Genomic DNA, 17236 nt, shown 5'->3' with positions numbered 1-17236 from the left:
CTGACAGACAGAGGAAGACAATCAGACTGAGGGAGGTCGAAATGGGTCCAACAACAGCCAGCGTCGGTCTAACTGACCCATAGAGGGAAATATGAGAGGACTTAGAGGGAAAAAAAGGAGACAAGGAGAGGGAGATTAGATTAGACAGCAGCAGGGAGGGGGCTACCAGCAGACAACAGACAGCAGCTCTCCAAAGAAGTGGCACGCTGTCCTTATGGCCTGAGGCGCCAAGACAGCTCTGATATTCTCACCGCCTACTTACCGTGCCTGAAACACTATCTGATTCTGTCTGTTCAGTCCCCTTGCTTTTTTTTCCTTTCTATCACTCACTGTCTTTACTCCTACTCCCTCACATCCTCTGACCTCCATTTCTCTACTGTTGCATCAGGTATGAAAAAAGGTGGAACTAGTTTTATATGAAAGCAGAAACGAACAAAACATTTGGAGATTATTTTAAAATAGCAGTGGTCTGGGTTGTTGTACATTCACTGAAGGACACGGAATGTTGCGCACACACACTTCCACTATGGTTTTTGACTGGAGGCTGGACAGGCAGTGAAAAGAGAGAGCTGTGTTGAGCCAGAGGGCCTGGGTCAGGTCCTGGTGCCAGTCATGCTATGTGCTCAAGTGTCCTTAGGCAAGACACTGAACTCCCATCAGCTTTTGAAGCAGTGTTCCTCAGCAGTGTCTGACCTCCAACCTCCCTTTGGTGATCACACTGTATTATTTTTACTTTGTGACTGATTGAATGTGAGCAGAGATAAGTGCTTTGTGGGAAGGACAAAATTAACATGTTTTAACTGTCCTCTTATTTATGTTTCTTTAGGTGCTACATCACTCTAGCACAGGCTCTGGGTATGAGTATGGGTGGAGCCCCTGCTGGTCCTGCAGGGACAGGTAAGACTAAGGCCTAAAATGCTGTCTTTAGTCTTTTAAATACTGTTTTATTAAGTAAGAAAATTATTTAAAAAAAACTATGTTGGGACTATAAATGTATATACTGTATTACTGCAACTGAACATTACAGTCTTGGACAAAGCAGAACATTTTTTTTTCTGGGTTTGTTCAGTGTTCAGAATAAAAAATGTTTCAAGGATGTGACAAAGCTACATTTTGATTTTAGGTAAGACGGAGACCATAAAAGACATGGGGCGCTGTCTGGGGAAGTATGTTGTGGTCTTTAACTGTTCTGACCAGATGGACTTCAGAGGCTTGGGAAGGATATTCAAAGGTAAGAGTCACAAAGCAAACTGGTCCTTTGTTATGTTTGTGCAGAGGAAGCAGAAAAGTGTAGGGTTAGGGTCAAAAGGCAAAACGTTTTGTGATCAGCTTGTGGGATTTGGCATTAGTTCAGAGGATTGCAGATAGATATTTTTCTTACAAATTATACACATAAAAGAGACAACTGGTTTAATTATTGTAAGTAGTAACCATAATGTTGCATGTGTCCTGTTTCCAGGTCTGGCACAGTCCGGTTCTTGGGGCTGTTTCGATGAGTTTAACCGAATTGAGCTTCCAGTTTTATCGGTGGCAGCACAGCAGATTGCTATAGTTCTCACCTGCAAGAAGGAACGTCGCAAAAACTTTGTCTTCACTGATGGAGACAATGTGGACATGAACCCGGAGTTTGGCATCTTCCTTACTATGGTCAGTGAAACAACAGAGCCAGACTTAAAGTTTCCACATTTTAGATTTCAAGATTTCAGCACTGAGATAGAAACTGCTATACATGTTAAACTGTTTAAAAAAAAAAGATAGGAGCTCACTGTTGCACATTGATGCACAGATATTTTTGAGTTCACAACAGTTACTTGTTTTAACTGCAAGGCTGGATTGCAGGACAGGATGTGGCTCCACTTTTCCCTATCAGATGGTTGGGGCCCTGTAGCTCCACACGCTGCTCTTACATCTGTTCCCAATAAGTGTCAATATTTCCTGACTCTGAAAATCAGCCTGAGACAGAAACTAATGAGTTCACCTCAATGTTTACCATTTTAGAATAACAGAATCTAACTTTTTTTTGCCACAGTGTCAACAGGCAGAGGTGAAATGTACCAGAACTCCTTTCTGCAGATTGATTTGATATGACGTATGGGATCAGGTCTTCCCTGATGTCACTTTTGCTGTTATCAATGAATCACTGTTGTTTTTGACCAATCAGAATTAAGTATTTAACACAGCCAGGTAATAACATCTAATGAGTGCAGATAAATTGAATTTACCAAGATCATGTTTGTATTGAACAGTGCAGATTTTTTAAGATTCAACACCACAGCCTACATCCTAGTAATAATATTAGCCAGTGTTCATTATCATAATCTTCTTACAGTAACAGTTAGATCACTTTATCTCCTTGGTATGGTTGGTATCCCAAGGCAAGTCATTAAACAGAGAACAGTGCAATCATTTTCCCATATGGGGAGAAGGGTCAGAGAGATTTTGCTCTGTATTTTTATCGCCTGCACGCTTGTGTGTGTGTGTGTGTGTTTGAGGAGGGTTAGAGGGGGGTCTACACATATGTATAGAGGCAGTAATCAAAGGCAGAGAGGAAGAGAGGGATTTAGCTGGCTGCAGGAGAGTGCTTTTTATCAACCTTAATGAGGCTCCAGTATTAAATTATCATTTTCTCTAGTTTACTTTGTGTGCAGTCATCATGAGCAAATAAAAAGACACTTAGTCTGGCCTGTGCACATGTATGTTCTAAATTATACAATTTGCACAAACCTACTCACATGTGCATCTATAAATCAAAGCGCTGTATGACTTTATGTCTGTAATGAGGTGCAAATGTTCCTTTTTGTTCCAGCTGTGCGTTTGTTCCCATTTTATTATCTGTGTTTTGAATATTCTATGTTACTGAATGGTCATTTATATCTTCTGTATTTTCAGTCCAATTTATGTGTCCTCTTCTCTTTATCATATGATCAGAATCCAGGTTATGCAGGTCGCCAGGAGCTCCCTGAGAACCTGAAGATAAACTTCCGCTTTGTGGCCATGATGGTCCCTGACCGCCAGATTATTATAAGGGTGAAACTGGCCAGCTGTGGGTTTATAGACAACATAGAGCTGGCTCGCAAGTTCTTCACTCTTTACAAGCTGTGTGAAGAGCAACTCTCCAAACAGGTAAGAAAAGCAAGAAGAATGAGATCTGGGTGAGAATATGAAGTGGGATTTATCTGGTCTTAGATTTTAGCCTTCGCTTACTCCTCCTCATCTCTTATTTTTCCTAAATTATTTATTTACTCAATTTGTATTACTGGGTAACTGCAGCACACATGACACAGAGCTATTAAATATTCAAAATGGTATTGTTCCAGTTATGTAAAATGCAACTTTTTTATAAAAACACCAAGCTCTTGGTCAAAACTGCGCCTTCATCTCAGTGCTTTTGCTGAGCTGATAAACACCCAACAACCTTTAGTGCCCTCCTCACTCCAAACAGTATTGTCAGTTTCAACAGATTGTCTATGCAGCCTCCAGATATTGACAGTGCTGATGCTACCTACCCTACCACTAGGCCAACAATGGCTCCCACACTCACATTGGATATAGATAGGCAGCAAGTGCCAACACATCAACAGGGTTAGTTAGTGGGCACCTCCTTTCATCTGTGTTTCGTCAAGGCTGGCTCAGGAGTCAGCTCTGGTGTCAGAGAGAGGAGTTTGTACTGTAGAGAGATGCTAGAAAGAGGACAGTCAGGCTCTGTGCTCTAGTACTGTATAATATGAGTCATGTTGTATGTGTAACATACAAATATGCAATTCCCCATTATAGCTCCAAAGGTCTTAATGAACATATTTTTTGTGGTAACTCTTTTTTTAGAAATCAATACTATTCACAGTGCAATTCCTTTTTGACCAACACTTTCCTTGGTGCAGGATTAATGAGTAAACACTTTGCATTATGATGAAATAATTGGTTTGGAACAATTGTGCAGACTGCAGTGTCTTTGCTCCATTATGTTGTTTCTAACAAAGGGATTTATAAATTCAGCTCCAAGATGTTTTTGTCATTTTATATCCTGAAGCTTAATGAATCACTGTGTTGTGGTCCCTCTCTGACTAACATGTTTATTTATGACCTGTTATTGATATACAGTGCTCAAAAGTTGTTAAGGAGTTTTGAAACCATCTGCAGAGACAGTAGATAAAGAGGCATTTCATCAAGTTGTCTTATAAACAGAGTGATATTTGTACTTTTTCACAGGTTCACTATGACTTCGGTCTACGAAACATCCTGTCAGTGCTGAGAACACTGGGAGCAGCCAAGAGAGCCAACCCCAGTGACACAGAGTCCACCATCGTTATGAGGGTCCTCAGGGACATGAACTTATCCAAACTGGTCAGTCTGGAACACGATACAACAAAGTGTCAAAGAATGATCTTTAAGTTGTAACTGAATTTGTTAGTAGAATACTGATTTCTTGTGATATTTGTCAGATAGTATTATTTGAAAAAATAATATGCTTGGATGAATTCAGAGAAATCTACAAAGTCAGTCGTCAAATTAAGTGCAAACGATACCTTTTATGACAAACTAAATAATCAAACCAACAGATAAGAAAATCAAAGACAGCTTTAAGGTGAATCATCCTTTGCTGTTTTATGTGAGATTTTACTAACTTGTTTGTTAATCTTGTGTTTGTTAGATCGATGAAGATGAGCCCCTCTTCTTGAGCTTGATTGAGGATCTCTTCCCCAGCATCCAACTTGATAAAGCAGGCTACCCTGAACTAGAGGCTGCCATCGACAGACAGGTAGGAGGGGAGCGAACACTGAGTTTATGTTTGAAGGGAAGAGTGAGATGGCAGTGAGAGTAAATGTAGGATAGAGGGGTGGAGGAATAGAGGGACAGAGTGAAGAGGGACACAGGAAATAGTAAATGGCGAGAAATGAATCGAGCGAAAGACTAATGAGCTGTGGGACCACTATATCTTTCATGTCACTCCTAAACGCCTCCAGATATCGCTCACGAAGGGAAACAAATGGTGCCATTTACTATTTGTCAAGGAGCTTACCTTAGTGCCTGGTAGGTACAGTGTGGATAAAGTAAAAAGAAGGAGATACACTAGGTGTTTAGACAGCTTTATTGTATGTGTGTATCTTTGGATTGTTAATGTGCCTTCACTCTTGCAGTGATGAACACTTCAGGAATCTGCGTGTTACTCTGATGGTGTATTACATTTCCCTTCTTATGGTATCAACCAGAACCATAGACAGTCAATGATCAGAACATAGCATATTACTAATGTGCTAGGTTACAGTTAGTGTGAACTATCATCATCTTGTACTGTGATCAGGTTGAAGACGCAGGCCTGATCAGTCACCCTCCCTGGAAGCTGAAGGTCATCCAGCTGTTTGAGACGCAGAGGGTCCGACACGGCATGATGGCCTTGGGGCCAAGTGGGGCCGGAAAGACAACTTGTATACACACATTGATGAGAGCTATGACAGGTGCATTTTGAGCTTGTTTTAGAGATGCATATTCAGGAAATGATACAAACTTGTGATGCATTTGTATTTAAAACTATAGTTTCTGTGATTGAAAACCACAGAGACAGAAGAAAATGTTCCTTTTTTTTCCTCTAAGCGTGGAGTGACACCTCACATATCTTTGTATTTCTCTCAGAGTGTGGTCAGCCTCACAAAGAGATGCGCATGAACCCCAAAGCCATCACAGCCCCGCAGATGTTTGGAAGATTGGATGTGGCCACAAACGACTGGACCGACGGCATCTTCTCGACACTTTGGAGGAAAACACTGAGAGCAAAGAAAGGTCGGAAAAGTTTGTTTCTTAACTTTAGCTTAAAGCTAGGGTTGGTAGTCATGGAAAACTAGCATGATTTTGAACATAGCATTTCCTCAGGACTCCGTCTAACCCCTCCACCCCTCCACCCCTCCACCCCTCCACCCCTCCACCCCTCCACCCCTCCACCCCTCCACCCCTCCACCCCTCCACTCAGCTCCTCCAAAACGACGCCCCTGCTCACATGCACGGGCGCCGCTGCTTTGCGACCATATGATCGTGACTGATTCAAAACCGGTCCTCAGCACATCGTTTGTGTTTTGCACTAAGTCAACTCATGTCTCACTCAGCAGTAAGAAAACACCAAAACATTATCATAGTGAAAGTTAAAAACATAAACAAACATGAAATGTACGCGCAGGAGGCGGGCAGAACGGCAGGACAGGATTTGATTGGTTTCATCATTTGGCTCCTGATGGCAGGGATTGGTTGGTGTTTTCCCAGGTTTACTCCGGCAGTAGATAGCGGCTTTTTTCCGCTCTTTTTTAAGAACACATTATGTATTGATTGCCATCAGGACATGAAGATCATTTTAACCAGTATAACAAAATGTATCTAAATCTGACTACCAACCCCAGCTTTAAAGTGGGCTGAAAGAAGTTAACCAAAATCAAATTAACTTAGCAGGCTGTTACCAATTTCCCCCCAAGTTAATATCTGTCTGCCTGCTCTTTTATACATGCCTTGGCCCCACCCTACTAATCCCACTGAAACACCCAATGATTAATATTTCAAAGTGGGAAATCTAAACACATCACTACCAATTAAAAATACAAAGCATAATCATAATAAACCTGTAAGATTTACCCCTGTCTGTGGTGACAAACAATAGACTAATCAAGAGCTCCACACTGACCAGCCTGGCACAGGTGGCCTCACTTTGCCTAATCACTGTGCTGTGGGGGGAATGTGGGTCGTGTGAAAAGACATGGGGGAAACATTTTCACAGGCATGCTTTGGGATTAGCCTGAATATTTTAACATACCAGGTATGGAACACTTACCATAACGTTTTTTTTCTCTTCTAGTCTAACATAAGAGGAAAAGAGAATAACATGAGAGATCCATGCTCTGTTTTGTTAATGACCCCTGAAATGACTCACCAGTTCTCTGGGCTATCAAAAGTTTTCTCTTCTCTCTGTGAGATCTCAAAGAAAAGTAGTGTTTTATAACATCCAAGGGAACTTTAAATGTCTTGGGATATCATTGCATACATAGTTCAAAGCAGCACCAGGCACTGTTTTATCTTTCTGCTCGGTGCTAATCCTACACACTTATTAAAAAGAATGTGTGCATATATGAATATACATTACATGTCTTCTCTTTCATGTGTCAAGATATGCATCTGATGTGTTCAGTATATGTTCTTATGCTGTGATGCATATCTTAAGGTGGGATGTTGATTGCATTTTCATAGCTGCTCGTTGTTGATACTGTTAACAGCAGCATATTGATTGTGTGGTTAAGATTCAAGTATAGAAAGGTCGAAGAGGTGGAGTCGTGACAGGGCTCCAGAGTGAAGTACTCCACAAGGGAAAGACATTTTCCTCCACTCTCTGAGTCTTTTGGTTTAAGTCCAGAGAATTAGGTCACTGCATGAGACATGCCGTATTCTCATAATATCATTATTCTCTTTTTCAAATAACTAACATCTTCTGTATTACAACCCCTGATAGATGTATTTTTATATTTGTCATAATATACTTCTTATAGCCAGAGCACACTGTTTGTGATAGTTTTTGTATCTATATGTGTTTGTTTTTTTTCCAACATACCTTTAAATATTTTTAGGAGTTTGTTTTTGTCCTCAGAGTCAAAGAGGGTTTCCATTTTTTTATAGAAATAAATGTAGATGAATTTCAGTTCAGGTGATCATGGGTTTAAGCAATACTTCATTTATTGTATCATGTTATTATCCATGTTAACAAACAGAAGCACTGTTTTGTCCATCAGGAGAGCACATCTGGATAGCCCTGGATGGACCAGTGGATGCTATCTGGATTGAGAACCTAAACTCTGTTTTGGACGACAACAGAACTCTGACACTGGCCAACGGAGACCGTATACCCATGGCTCCCAACTGTAAAGTAGTGTTTGAGCCACATAACATAGACAACGCCTCTCCAGCCACTGTCTCACGCAACGGCATGGTGTTCATGAGCTCCTCCGTGCTCAACTGGAGTCCAATACTGGAGGTGAACTTTAAGATATGTCTAATGTTGTATTTGGAAAATTGCAAAGTTGGCTTTATTGTAAGACCACTTGGGGCTTTTTTTTTTACTGTAAGTTATTTTTGGATAGCTGTAGTAACATTAGCTAAGAAAACTATTGAGCCTAGTGGTTCCAAAATGTACTTGGACAACAGCACCTCCTTAACTCACTATCTTGATTTCTTTACTGAGAACATAAACATTGTATATTTTGATATAAGTTTAAATCTGCTAACCGTCTAACCTTTTGGTTGATGCCCTTAGGCCTGGTTGATGAAACGCTCTCCTCAGGAAGCTGATATCCTGAGAGAACTCTTCTCCTCTTCCTTCTCTGAGCTCTATTGCTTCAGTGTGCAATCACTGGAGTTCAAGATGGACATGTTAGAAGCCTTTGTCATCATGCAGTGCATCAACATGCTGCAGGGACTCATACCACCAAAGGTAGGGTAACAACTTTCTGGATTATCCAAAAAGGCAAAAATCTGAGAGCACATTTCTGTTTATTAATAGATTGGTATGTACTGCCAAAGTGACTGCTGAAGTAGTAAGGAATATTTATATAGATAGGAGGCATTTTCAATCATTTACTGTTTTGAGATAAGCCCAGAATAACCTGCCAAGGGATGTACTTAAGTATTAGATATGCAATCCATTAAATAGAGGTAAGTTCATCTTTTGCCTGGTGTTCTGTCCCAACGGGAAAAATACCTCAGATTTTTATCTCTTTTCATTTTTGAAGGAAAGACAAATTGATGCCAGCAGCAGAGTATTGAATGCCATGGTAATGACAAATTAAAATAGTGATTATTCAAGGTATAAAACCAAGAGTCATTCATTTATTAAATACATACATATGTTAAATAAGGTGTTATTGGTCGAGAAGGTTTGTTTTTCACTTCATTTGTGATGTTTTAAAGTCTGTGAATCTTTGCATTAACCAGTTCAGATTGCCTCATGGGAATTAATGTGATATTACCTTTCTACATCAGTTTCAAATGCAGCATCAAAAGTGAGAAAATGATCTAACGGAGGCGTTCCTTTACAGGAACAGTGTGGGGACTTATCCAGAGAGCACTTGGAGCGGCTGTATGTGTTTGCCCTGATGTGGAGCACTGGAGCCTTACTTGAATTGAATGACCGCAGAAAGATGGAGGTCTGGCTCAGAGGGAACAGCAGCATCTGTCTGAACCTGCCAGACATCCCTTCTGAGAGTGACGACACCATGTTTGACTACCATGTCACAGCAGATGGTATGTTTATATTGCACCTCCAGATAAAATGTGGGTATTTATCAAAGCTGTGCCGTAGCAAGTGGTAATATTGAAACCTAATGCTGCACTTTGGAAGTGTATATTTCTCAGCCTCAGTTGTTCATCCCCTCATAAGTGGAAATATATGTCAAATGTATGCTAATCTCTACTCCATTGTATTGTTATTATTTTTTAATGCATACACTTATTCCTCTTCCAGGTCATTGGGTTCACTGGAACACCAGCGTGGAGGAGTATGTTTATCCATCTGAAATCACCCCAGAGTACTGCTCCATCTTGGTCCCCAATGTGGACAATGTTAGAACAGATTTCCTAATTCAGACCATCGCCAAGCAGGGCAAGGTGAGGAGCTGAAAGGAAAGCTAACTAAAATGATGTACTGCATCTTTGTAATACCTATTTACACTGCCTGTGTGGTGAAAGTCAAAAATGACAAGCTACAGATTCATATCATGAGCCCTCATACTTTATACCTACTTCGTATGGAGTAATACAAATGAAACGTGTAGATATGACGTACATTTTATGGATTGAAACCTTGCCTCGTGTGTTGTAGAAGATGACCTTAAAGGGAGGTGTCAAAAGGTACACTAAGTAAACACAAGTCCCTCTTTATAGAGTCCTGAAAGCTTATGATAAGGACTTTATAGAGGAAGGCGGCCATTTAATCTCCTCTCTATTCAGTGAATAATGCTTCATTTATTGCTCTATACAGCTGAGTAGACACAGCCTTCAGATCGATAACATGGCGGCGTGACTGGATGCAGAACAGCTCGTCTAAAGAAGCAGAGTAAAATACCGTGGTCAATACTCTACTCAAAAGCCCATCAAATGCATCACCACATGACATTTATCATAGAGCCTGTGTGTGTGTGTGTGTGTGTATTTGTGTTTATGCTTGAGTGAGAGTCTCATTTAAATTCAAAACACCGCAAGAAGAGAAGGGGAAGCTTTTTTGTGGTAATGTGTTTATATAAAGGTGGTTTATGTGTAGGTCAGATTTCGTCTACTTTTTTCATTTTTTTAAGCTCCTTTAGATCTGCTTAGTTTTTAGTAGGTTTATTTTATGTGTTATGTTTAGAGGCCACTAGATCTGAATTAAGAAGAACAAAATGGTACTGATCTGAAAAAAGACATCATTACCTTTCAATGTCAGACTGACTAACCCATGAAATCAATACGACTGATACACAGACAACACGTGCAGCTACCGCAGCATTGTTTTTAATTAACCTCATTTGTTTGTTCAGTACATACAATATACTTCACTTTATACGTTCGATTGTTTAGCTGATAGCATATCAAACTTCCACAGCACCACCATGGTCTCAAATCAAAGCCTCACATATAATAGACTGAACACTTGCTTTTGTCAGCTCTTTTTCTTCTTGCTGAGATTTTCATTTGTAGCTAAACACAAGCCTGAATGATTGGTTAGCATATTATTCTCGCAAATGGATCAGAAAAAGCAATTTGTTGCCGTCATTAGCAATAATATACAGCTACAACTTATCTCTGACTGATCTGCTGGAGTGGTAAATGAAATTGTTTCTCTAAGCTGTCTTAGGCAAACAGTTGCGCTCTTTAAAACAAGATGCAAAGGTGCTGATAAAAGTATCTTTCTTATCCATAACTCTCTGTGTCTTCCCTGCTTTCTTAAAGTGAGTGTCTTTTTTTTGCACATCCTTTTTGTGCCACAGCATTGAAAAGCAATGGTTGCTAATGCTTTAAAGGTGTAAAGAATTGGAGATCAGGCCATGACAAACAGTTTTGTCAATAGTGTAAATCCTAAACTTCAAAGAATATGAATAGCCTATTCAGGTTGTAATGTATTTGATACTTACAAATAACATTGTTCAGAACCTACATTATTCATGTAAATCGTTTTGTGAAGTAGTGAAACTTCACTAACATAAAAAAATGTAAACAGATTACAATGTCATATTAAACAATTCAATTTTTTTTTCCAAGGCTGTTTTGCTGATCGGAGAACAAGGAACAGCCAAGACTGTTATCATCAAGGGCTACATGTCAAAGTACGATCCTGAGACCCACATGGGCAAGAGTCTGAACTTCTCTTCTGCTACCACACCACTCATTTTCCAGGTAAAGCACAACCACTGCTTTAATCTCCTCTCAATAAGTTGATAGTTTTGTGTCTCATAATTTGCAGTTTCATTAGAATAAGAAATGCTGTACTTATGTGTTGACGTGACACATCTTTTAATGGATATATGACGTATTATTGATCAATATCTGATCTTGTTTATCAAGAGCGGGCCTGAGAAGGGACCACTGCCTCTTCTCTAAACACGTCTAAGCTGAACAATGATGAAACTGTTACTGTTGTTGTCTGAGGATATCTTTACTTTCCTCTGTCACTCACTGTTTATTGCTATATTTGTTGTTTATTTCATTTTTTTCTCCACATGTTTACCTTTCAGAGGACAGTTGAGAGCTATGTAGATAAGAGGATGGGAACCACTTATGGACCCCCTGCGGGAAAGAAAATGTCCATTTTTATAGATGACATAAACATGCCTGTTATCAACGAATGGGGCGACCAGGTCAGCATACATCAAAGACAAACACACAACCTGACATTGCACATATCAGTCGCCTGACAAAATGGTACAAGCACATGAACTGATGAAAATGACAAAGGAGTGTCACGTAAACTACCTTCAAACAAACCTCTACTCACATAAGGCTTCCTTTTTCCTTTCATCTCAGGTGACCAATGAGATTGTCCGGCAGCTGATGGAGCAAAATGGGTTCTACAATCTAGAGAAACCGGGAGAGTTCACCAATATTGTGGACGTTCAGTTTATGGCAGCCATGATCCACCCAGGAGGAGGCAGACATGACATCCCACAGAGACTGAAAAGGCAGTTCTCCATCTTTAACTGCACTCTGCCCTCCAACACTTCCATTGACAAGATATTTGGTGAGTGAAATAGAGAACAGTGGAATCATCATGGATGTGTGTTTTAAAATAATATTATTGTGCTAACTTAGTAAAATACTGCTGTTGCTGCAGAAGAAAGGTAGTTGATAAAGAAATGTATTTCTTGTATATTCCGATATTCTGGCTAAGCTGAGAGAAACTGATAAATGTTGGCTTAAAATAGAATGTATTGACGCACACTTTATGTTCTATGTTTAACATTATACTGTATATCAGTAAAAGTAAATTGACCATGTCGCCACCTTCAATTTACCAACCACGCCACCTCAACCTCATTATACAGGTGTGATTGGTGAGGGCCACTTCTGTGCACGTCGTGGTTTCACCGCAGATGTTCAGAGCACCGTACCACGTTTGGTGTCTCTGACCCGACATCTCTGGCAGCTGACAAAGGTTAAGATGCTGCCAACTCCTGCAAAGTTTCACTACATCTTCAACCTGAGGGATCTGTCCAGGATCTGGCAAGGCATGCTCAACACTAACTCTGAAGTGATCAACTCTGTCCAGGTGAGAACATTTGTTTGTAAAATGTTCTGTGTCAAGAAATAATGTTAACATGTACAGACTTCTTTTGATCCTTTGATAAAGACATACACAGTCATCATGTGTACAGGGTTTTTGCAAACGTTTATAGATATGAAAATGATTTCAGTCAGGGTACTTACCTGAAATAGATCCTTAGTTCAAATACAGACTTCTTCATGTAAGTGCAGGGTTTTGTAATAGCATTGCTTTGATATTATTCCTCCCAGTCATGTAGTAGTGCCATTTAGTTTCTACCCTGCACCAGTGTAGTGTGGTGCAGGGTACCAATTGGTAGACTGGAGTGATGTAGAGACACTGTCAGATAATGATTAACCCCCTACTTCTGCAGTAGAGCTTCTGTAAGACTCCATTATGCATTAAGTATTAATACATCTTTACCGTTATATATTTACAATTTTGAGTCAGAGATGTGATTGTTAGCAGGAAAGAAAGGGACATTTGAGCATTGCAAGCTCAGTTCTTGCTGATGTGGCCAACTCCCTGTTGGTCTGTGGCCTCGCTGAATAATTGAGTACGGTGAAATATATCCTCTACCTCAGGCTGCCCTGAGTCCAGGGAAACATGCTTAACATCTATACTGAGGCTGCCACCTTTACCCAGAGGTAGACTCCACTGGACAAGGCTAATGAGTTAAACCCTTTGAATAGAGTACAAGACATTAATGTCATGATCTATTTTGCTGTATGTGTCTCTTCTCATTGCATTCCTTAAATCATATGAGCTTTTACTTTTTTGCTTCAAAGTAATGCCAACCTCCCATTAAAGAAGAAAACCATTCCTCCCAATCATTTCTGTTTTTCACATTAGTGTTACTCTTTGTATGGCTGTGAAAATTAAACATAAACCAGCTACATCACTAGCTAAACTGACCTGTCCTACTTGCATGTATTAGAAAAACAGGAATCAAAAATACCTCAACAACATCATTTCCAGGTGCTGCTGGCTTTGTGGAAGCACGAGTGCAAACGTGTGATAGCTGACAGGTTCACCATGCCCGAGGACGTAGAGTGGTTCAACCAGGCTTTGGCAAGGCTGGTCGAGGAGGAGTTTAGCAAGGAACTCAAGAGCATGGTGGATATGGGACTAGACAGATACTTTGTGGACTTTCTGCGGGATGCACCTGAGGCTACAGGTACGGCTCCTGAACATTTCAGCAGTGTTGTTGTATTACTTTAAATACAGGGATTTACATCTACATCATGGTCATTCTAATTTCAAATCTTTCCTCACAGGCGAGGAGCCAGAAGAGTCAGACTTGGATTTACCAAAAGTGTATGAGCCAATGGAGTCATTTGAGAGTTTAAAGGAGCGTCTAAACATGTTCCTCATCCATTACAATGAGACTATCAGGGGCACTGGCATGGACATGGTCTTCTTTCAAGATGCTATGATTCATCTGGTCAAGGTACTGGATGAAAACCTTTGTCTTTTGTATTCATGACAACATTAGTTTCTCTAAAGAAAGGTAATTAAAATATAAGCATGGCAAGTTATCAGTTAAAGAGTCAAACAAAGAGTATAATGGTATACTTGTTATATTTCCAGTGCATTACATTTCAAAGTAAAGTGTCCTTCACTAAAATCAAATTGTTCAAACCTTAGCTAACGTGAAAATCAAACTCATGCTAAGCCTTCAAATCTAGCCATTTTATTGAAGCTGTGTCTCTGGAAACCCACCAAATGTCAGGTCCTTTTTTTTTAACTCAACAGTTAAGCTTCTTTCATCTAAAAGCCTCAAGATGGGTGCAGACAACCTTGAAGTACAAAAGTACTGCTCAAGTTGTACTTTAGTGCTGCTATGTTTGCAGCACTGTCAAATGTTTGATTGTATGCTCTCATGCACTTTCCCTCAAAAACATCCTGCTTTTTATTTCTCTCCTTTTTCTATTTTACACTTGAATTCATATAATATTGTCTCCTATATCATATTAAATACAAACTTTATTCATCCTAGTTGTGTGTACGTGTTTGTTTTTTTTGTGTAGGTATCAAGGATAATCCGGACACCTGGAGGAAATGCCTTGTTGGTGGGTGTTGGGGGTTCAGGCAAGCAGAGTCTGACTAGGCTGGCATCATTTATAGCTGGATACAAGATCTTCCAGATCACCCTTACACGGTAACACACACACACACACACACACACACACACACACACACACACACACACACACACACACACACACACACACACAGCAGTTATTGCCTATTAATTTCTAAATGCCAAAAATCAAATGTGTTTGTGACAGATTCCTCTTTTCTCATTATGGTCTGTCAAGGCGTACAGTATGCATCTGCTCAGGACAATTATCATTTCATGTTTAAAAAGGATGATGGACAGATTCTGTCTCCCTCTGACACAACATGAAAAGATCCCACACAGAGGCTACTCCCTGCCTGGCAGTGGACGATCTTTCTTTTGATTTACAAACTGAAAAAAAGAAACGTTTGGCTCCTTTAAATGATATGTTATTATCCAACAAAATAAGTGTTTAATGTATTTGAATTCAGAAACAAGAAATTCAGAATCATACAGAGGTGTATATATATATATAGTTGTTTCTTTGCTTTGTCATTCCTCTCTTCTCACTCTGCTTCTTCTTGCTCTACACTTGTTTTCTGTCTCATTGTTCTGTCTCTCTGGGTCCTCTCTCTCACTCTTCAAAACTGTCAAACGTTTTTCTCCCTCAGTCCCCAGGTGTATTTGATGCTGTCATGGTCCCTGTGTGCTTTTTTCCCCCTTACAGCTGCTATTGTTTGGTATCAACACAAATGAGCTGCAGGTCTCTCCTCCCTTCCTGACAGCACTCTCAGGGGGGGATAAACGCCCACCTTCTTTTTTAAGATAAAGACAGGTTTTTTTAAATGATCTTTTAGAATACTTATTTCTCTTTTTCTTGTGCAGAATAAATCTTACTCTCATTCTCTGCCACCGGGTGTTTTGAAAAGTGCCTTTGTGTAGACTTTCTTTTTCATACTAACAGTGCTTCTGGCAGAGGAACACGGTTCATGAGTAACAAGATTTTTTTTCGCTCTCAATTTATTGCCAAAGTTTTATACGATTAAATCCATCAATTTATTTTCTACTTCTGTAATGCTTATTTTTCATCTGCCTCTCTTCAAATCAGTCAAGTTCACACAAACACACTCAAAAACAGATGGAGGCACATTTAAAAACAAGCAACAAGGACACTGTCTGCTTCTTTTCACGCCTTCCAAGTCAGAAATCAGTGTGTCTGTTCCCACTTTCTTTCACTGCTTCCACTCATAATAGCACCTGCTTTTGAAAATCTAATCAATCATTTCAATGTTTGCACACACTTAAGACATAAAGATGGGGACCATGTTTGTGCAATCTGTGAAAAGTCTTTATTTTTAAAAGAAAGTTGAGAAACATGCTTTATGTCAACTATGCACTAAGCTCTTCCTGCCACAAAGCTGCTGCTGCTGCTGTCAGAAAGAGACAATTTCACAGTGTGATGGTATCCTGAGTTCTAACAGTACATCATTCTCAACTCAAACAACATGATTCACATAGGAAATATTCAAATCGTTATACACACTCTATACACTCAAACACACACACACGGTTTTCCCTTTTGTCATTTTTCTATTAATCAATTCAGTTTGAATTGCCAGTAGCAAAATCTGTAGCAGAAAATACAAACACAGTGACTAATCATTTTATGCTATCTCTGTTCTTTGGCAGCTCGTATAACACAGCCAACCTGATGGACGACCTGAAGGTTTTGTACAGAATAGCTGGTCAACAAGGGAAAGGCGTCAGCTTCATCTTTACTGACAACGAAATCAAAGATGAGTCCTACCTCGAGTACATGAACAACGTCCTGTCATCTGGAGAGGTGAGGAGAACACACATTATTTATCAACTCTAAATTAATTCCAAGAAGTTGACATTTCTTTCTGTGAAGGACAATGGGCAAAGGTATCTGGATTGTGCATCTTCAGAACTGAAAGTCATGAGACAGTCCACTTTCCATGCAGTTTTAACAATTTTTATGTAAATGATGTGTTTGTTAGATTAAAGATCTCTTGAGCTTGGTTTAAAGGAGATATCCTCGATTTTTAGAAGATTTATTAAGGTTACACAGGAAGACATCTATATAACCCTTCCACTTCACATGAGGTCATGCCCACAGAGCATGTGCTGATCTAACTCGATGGACATCTGAGGGTCTGAGGGATCATCTATCATACAGTTACTCTTTACACAATATGTTATACAAATACAATAATAAGCTCTGTAGAAAATAAATACATGGTTGAAGTCGCCAGAGATCAGGAAGAGGGCACTCTGGTGATCTGTCTGGAGTCTGGCCATGGCAGCGTTGAGAACGTTGGAAGCCGTAGTCGGGTTGGCAGAGGGGGGATGTAAACAGCTACCAGTATGACATGTGAGATCTCCCTGTGCAGACAATA

At 39.9% G+C, this 17236-nt stretch overlaps 1 protein-coding gene across 7 annotated transcripts in view; it reads left to right on the top strand.

The window, feature by feature from the left end:
- The window catches only part of dnah5 (dynein, axonemal, heavy chain 5), a 93595-nt gene that overhangs the window by 34030 nt on the left and 42329 nt on the right, over positions 1-17236 (top strand). For all 7 annotated transcript variants that reach the window (XM_034697928.1, XM_034697930.1, XM_034697927.1 and 4 more), the window contains exons 40-59: positions 827-897; positions 1124-1231; positions 1460-1647; positions 2929-3123; positions 4207-4341; positions 4649-4756; positions 5300-5453; positions 5629-5775; positions 7758-7999; positions 8279-8455; positions 9060-9264; positions 9485-9627; positions 11257-11391; positions 11730-11852; positions 12019-12232; positions 12537-12760; positions 13733-13931; positions 14032-14204; positions 14785-14915; positions 16506-16659. In XM_034697928.1, coding sequence (XP_034553819.1) covers positions 827-897; positions 1124-1231; positions 1460-1647; positions 2929-3123; positions 4207-4341; positions 4649-4756; positions 5300-5453; positions 5629-5775; positions 7758-7999; positions 8279-8455; positions 9060-9264; positions 9485-9627; positions 11257-11391; positions 11730-11852; positions 12019-12232; positions 12537-12760; positions 13733-13931; positions 14032-14204; positions 14785-14915; positions 16506-16659 — 3226 coding nt within the window. The remainder of the gene's footprint in view (positions 1-826; positions 898-1123; positions 1232-1459; positions 1648-2928; positions 3124-4206; positions 4342-4648; positions 4757-5299; positions 5454-5628; positions 5776-7757; positions 8000-8278; positions 8456-9059; positions 9265-9484; positions 9628-11256; positions 11392-11729; positions 11853-12018; positions 12233-12536; positions 12761-13732; positions 13932-14031; positions 14205-14784; positions 14916-16505; positions 16660-17236) is intronic.

The sequence above is a fragment of the Notolabrus celidotus genome, chromosome 12 (assembly GCF_009762535.1).
Source record: "Notolabrus celidotus isolate fNotCel1 chromosome 12, fNotCel1.pri, whole genome shotgun sequence".
In the NCBI taxonomy this organism is placed as follows: domain Eukaryota; kingdom Metazoa; phylum Chordata; class Actinopteri; order Labriformes; family Labridae; genus Notolabrus; species Notolabrus celidotus.
This window is presented reverse-complemented; position numbering and strand designations above follow the sequence as displayed.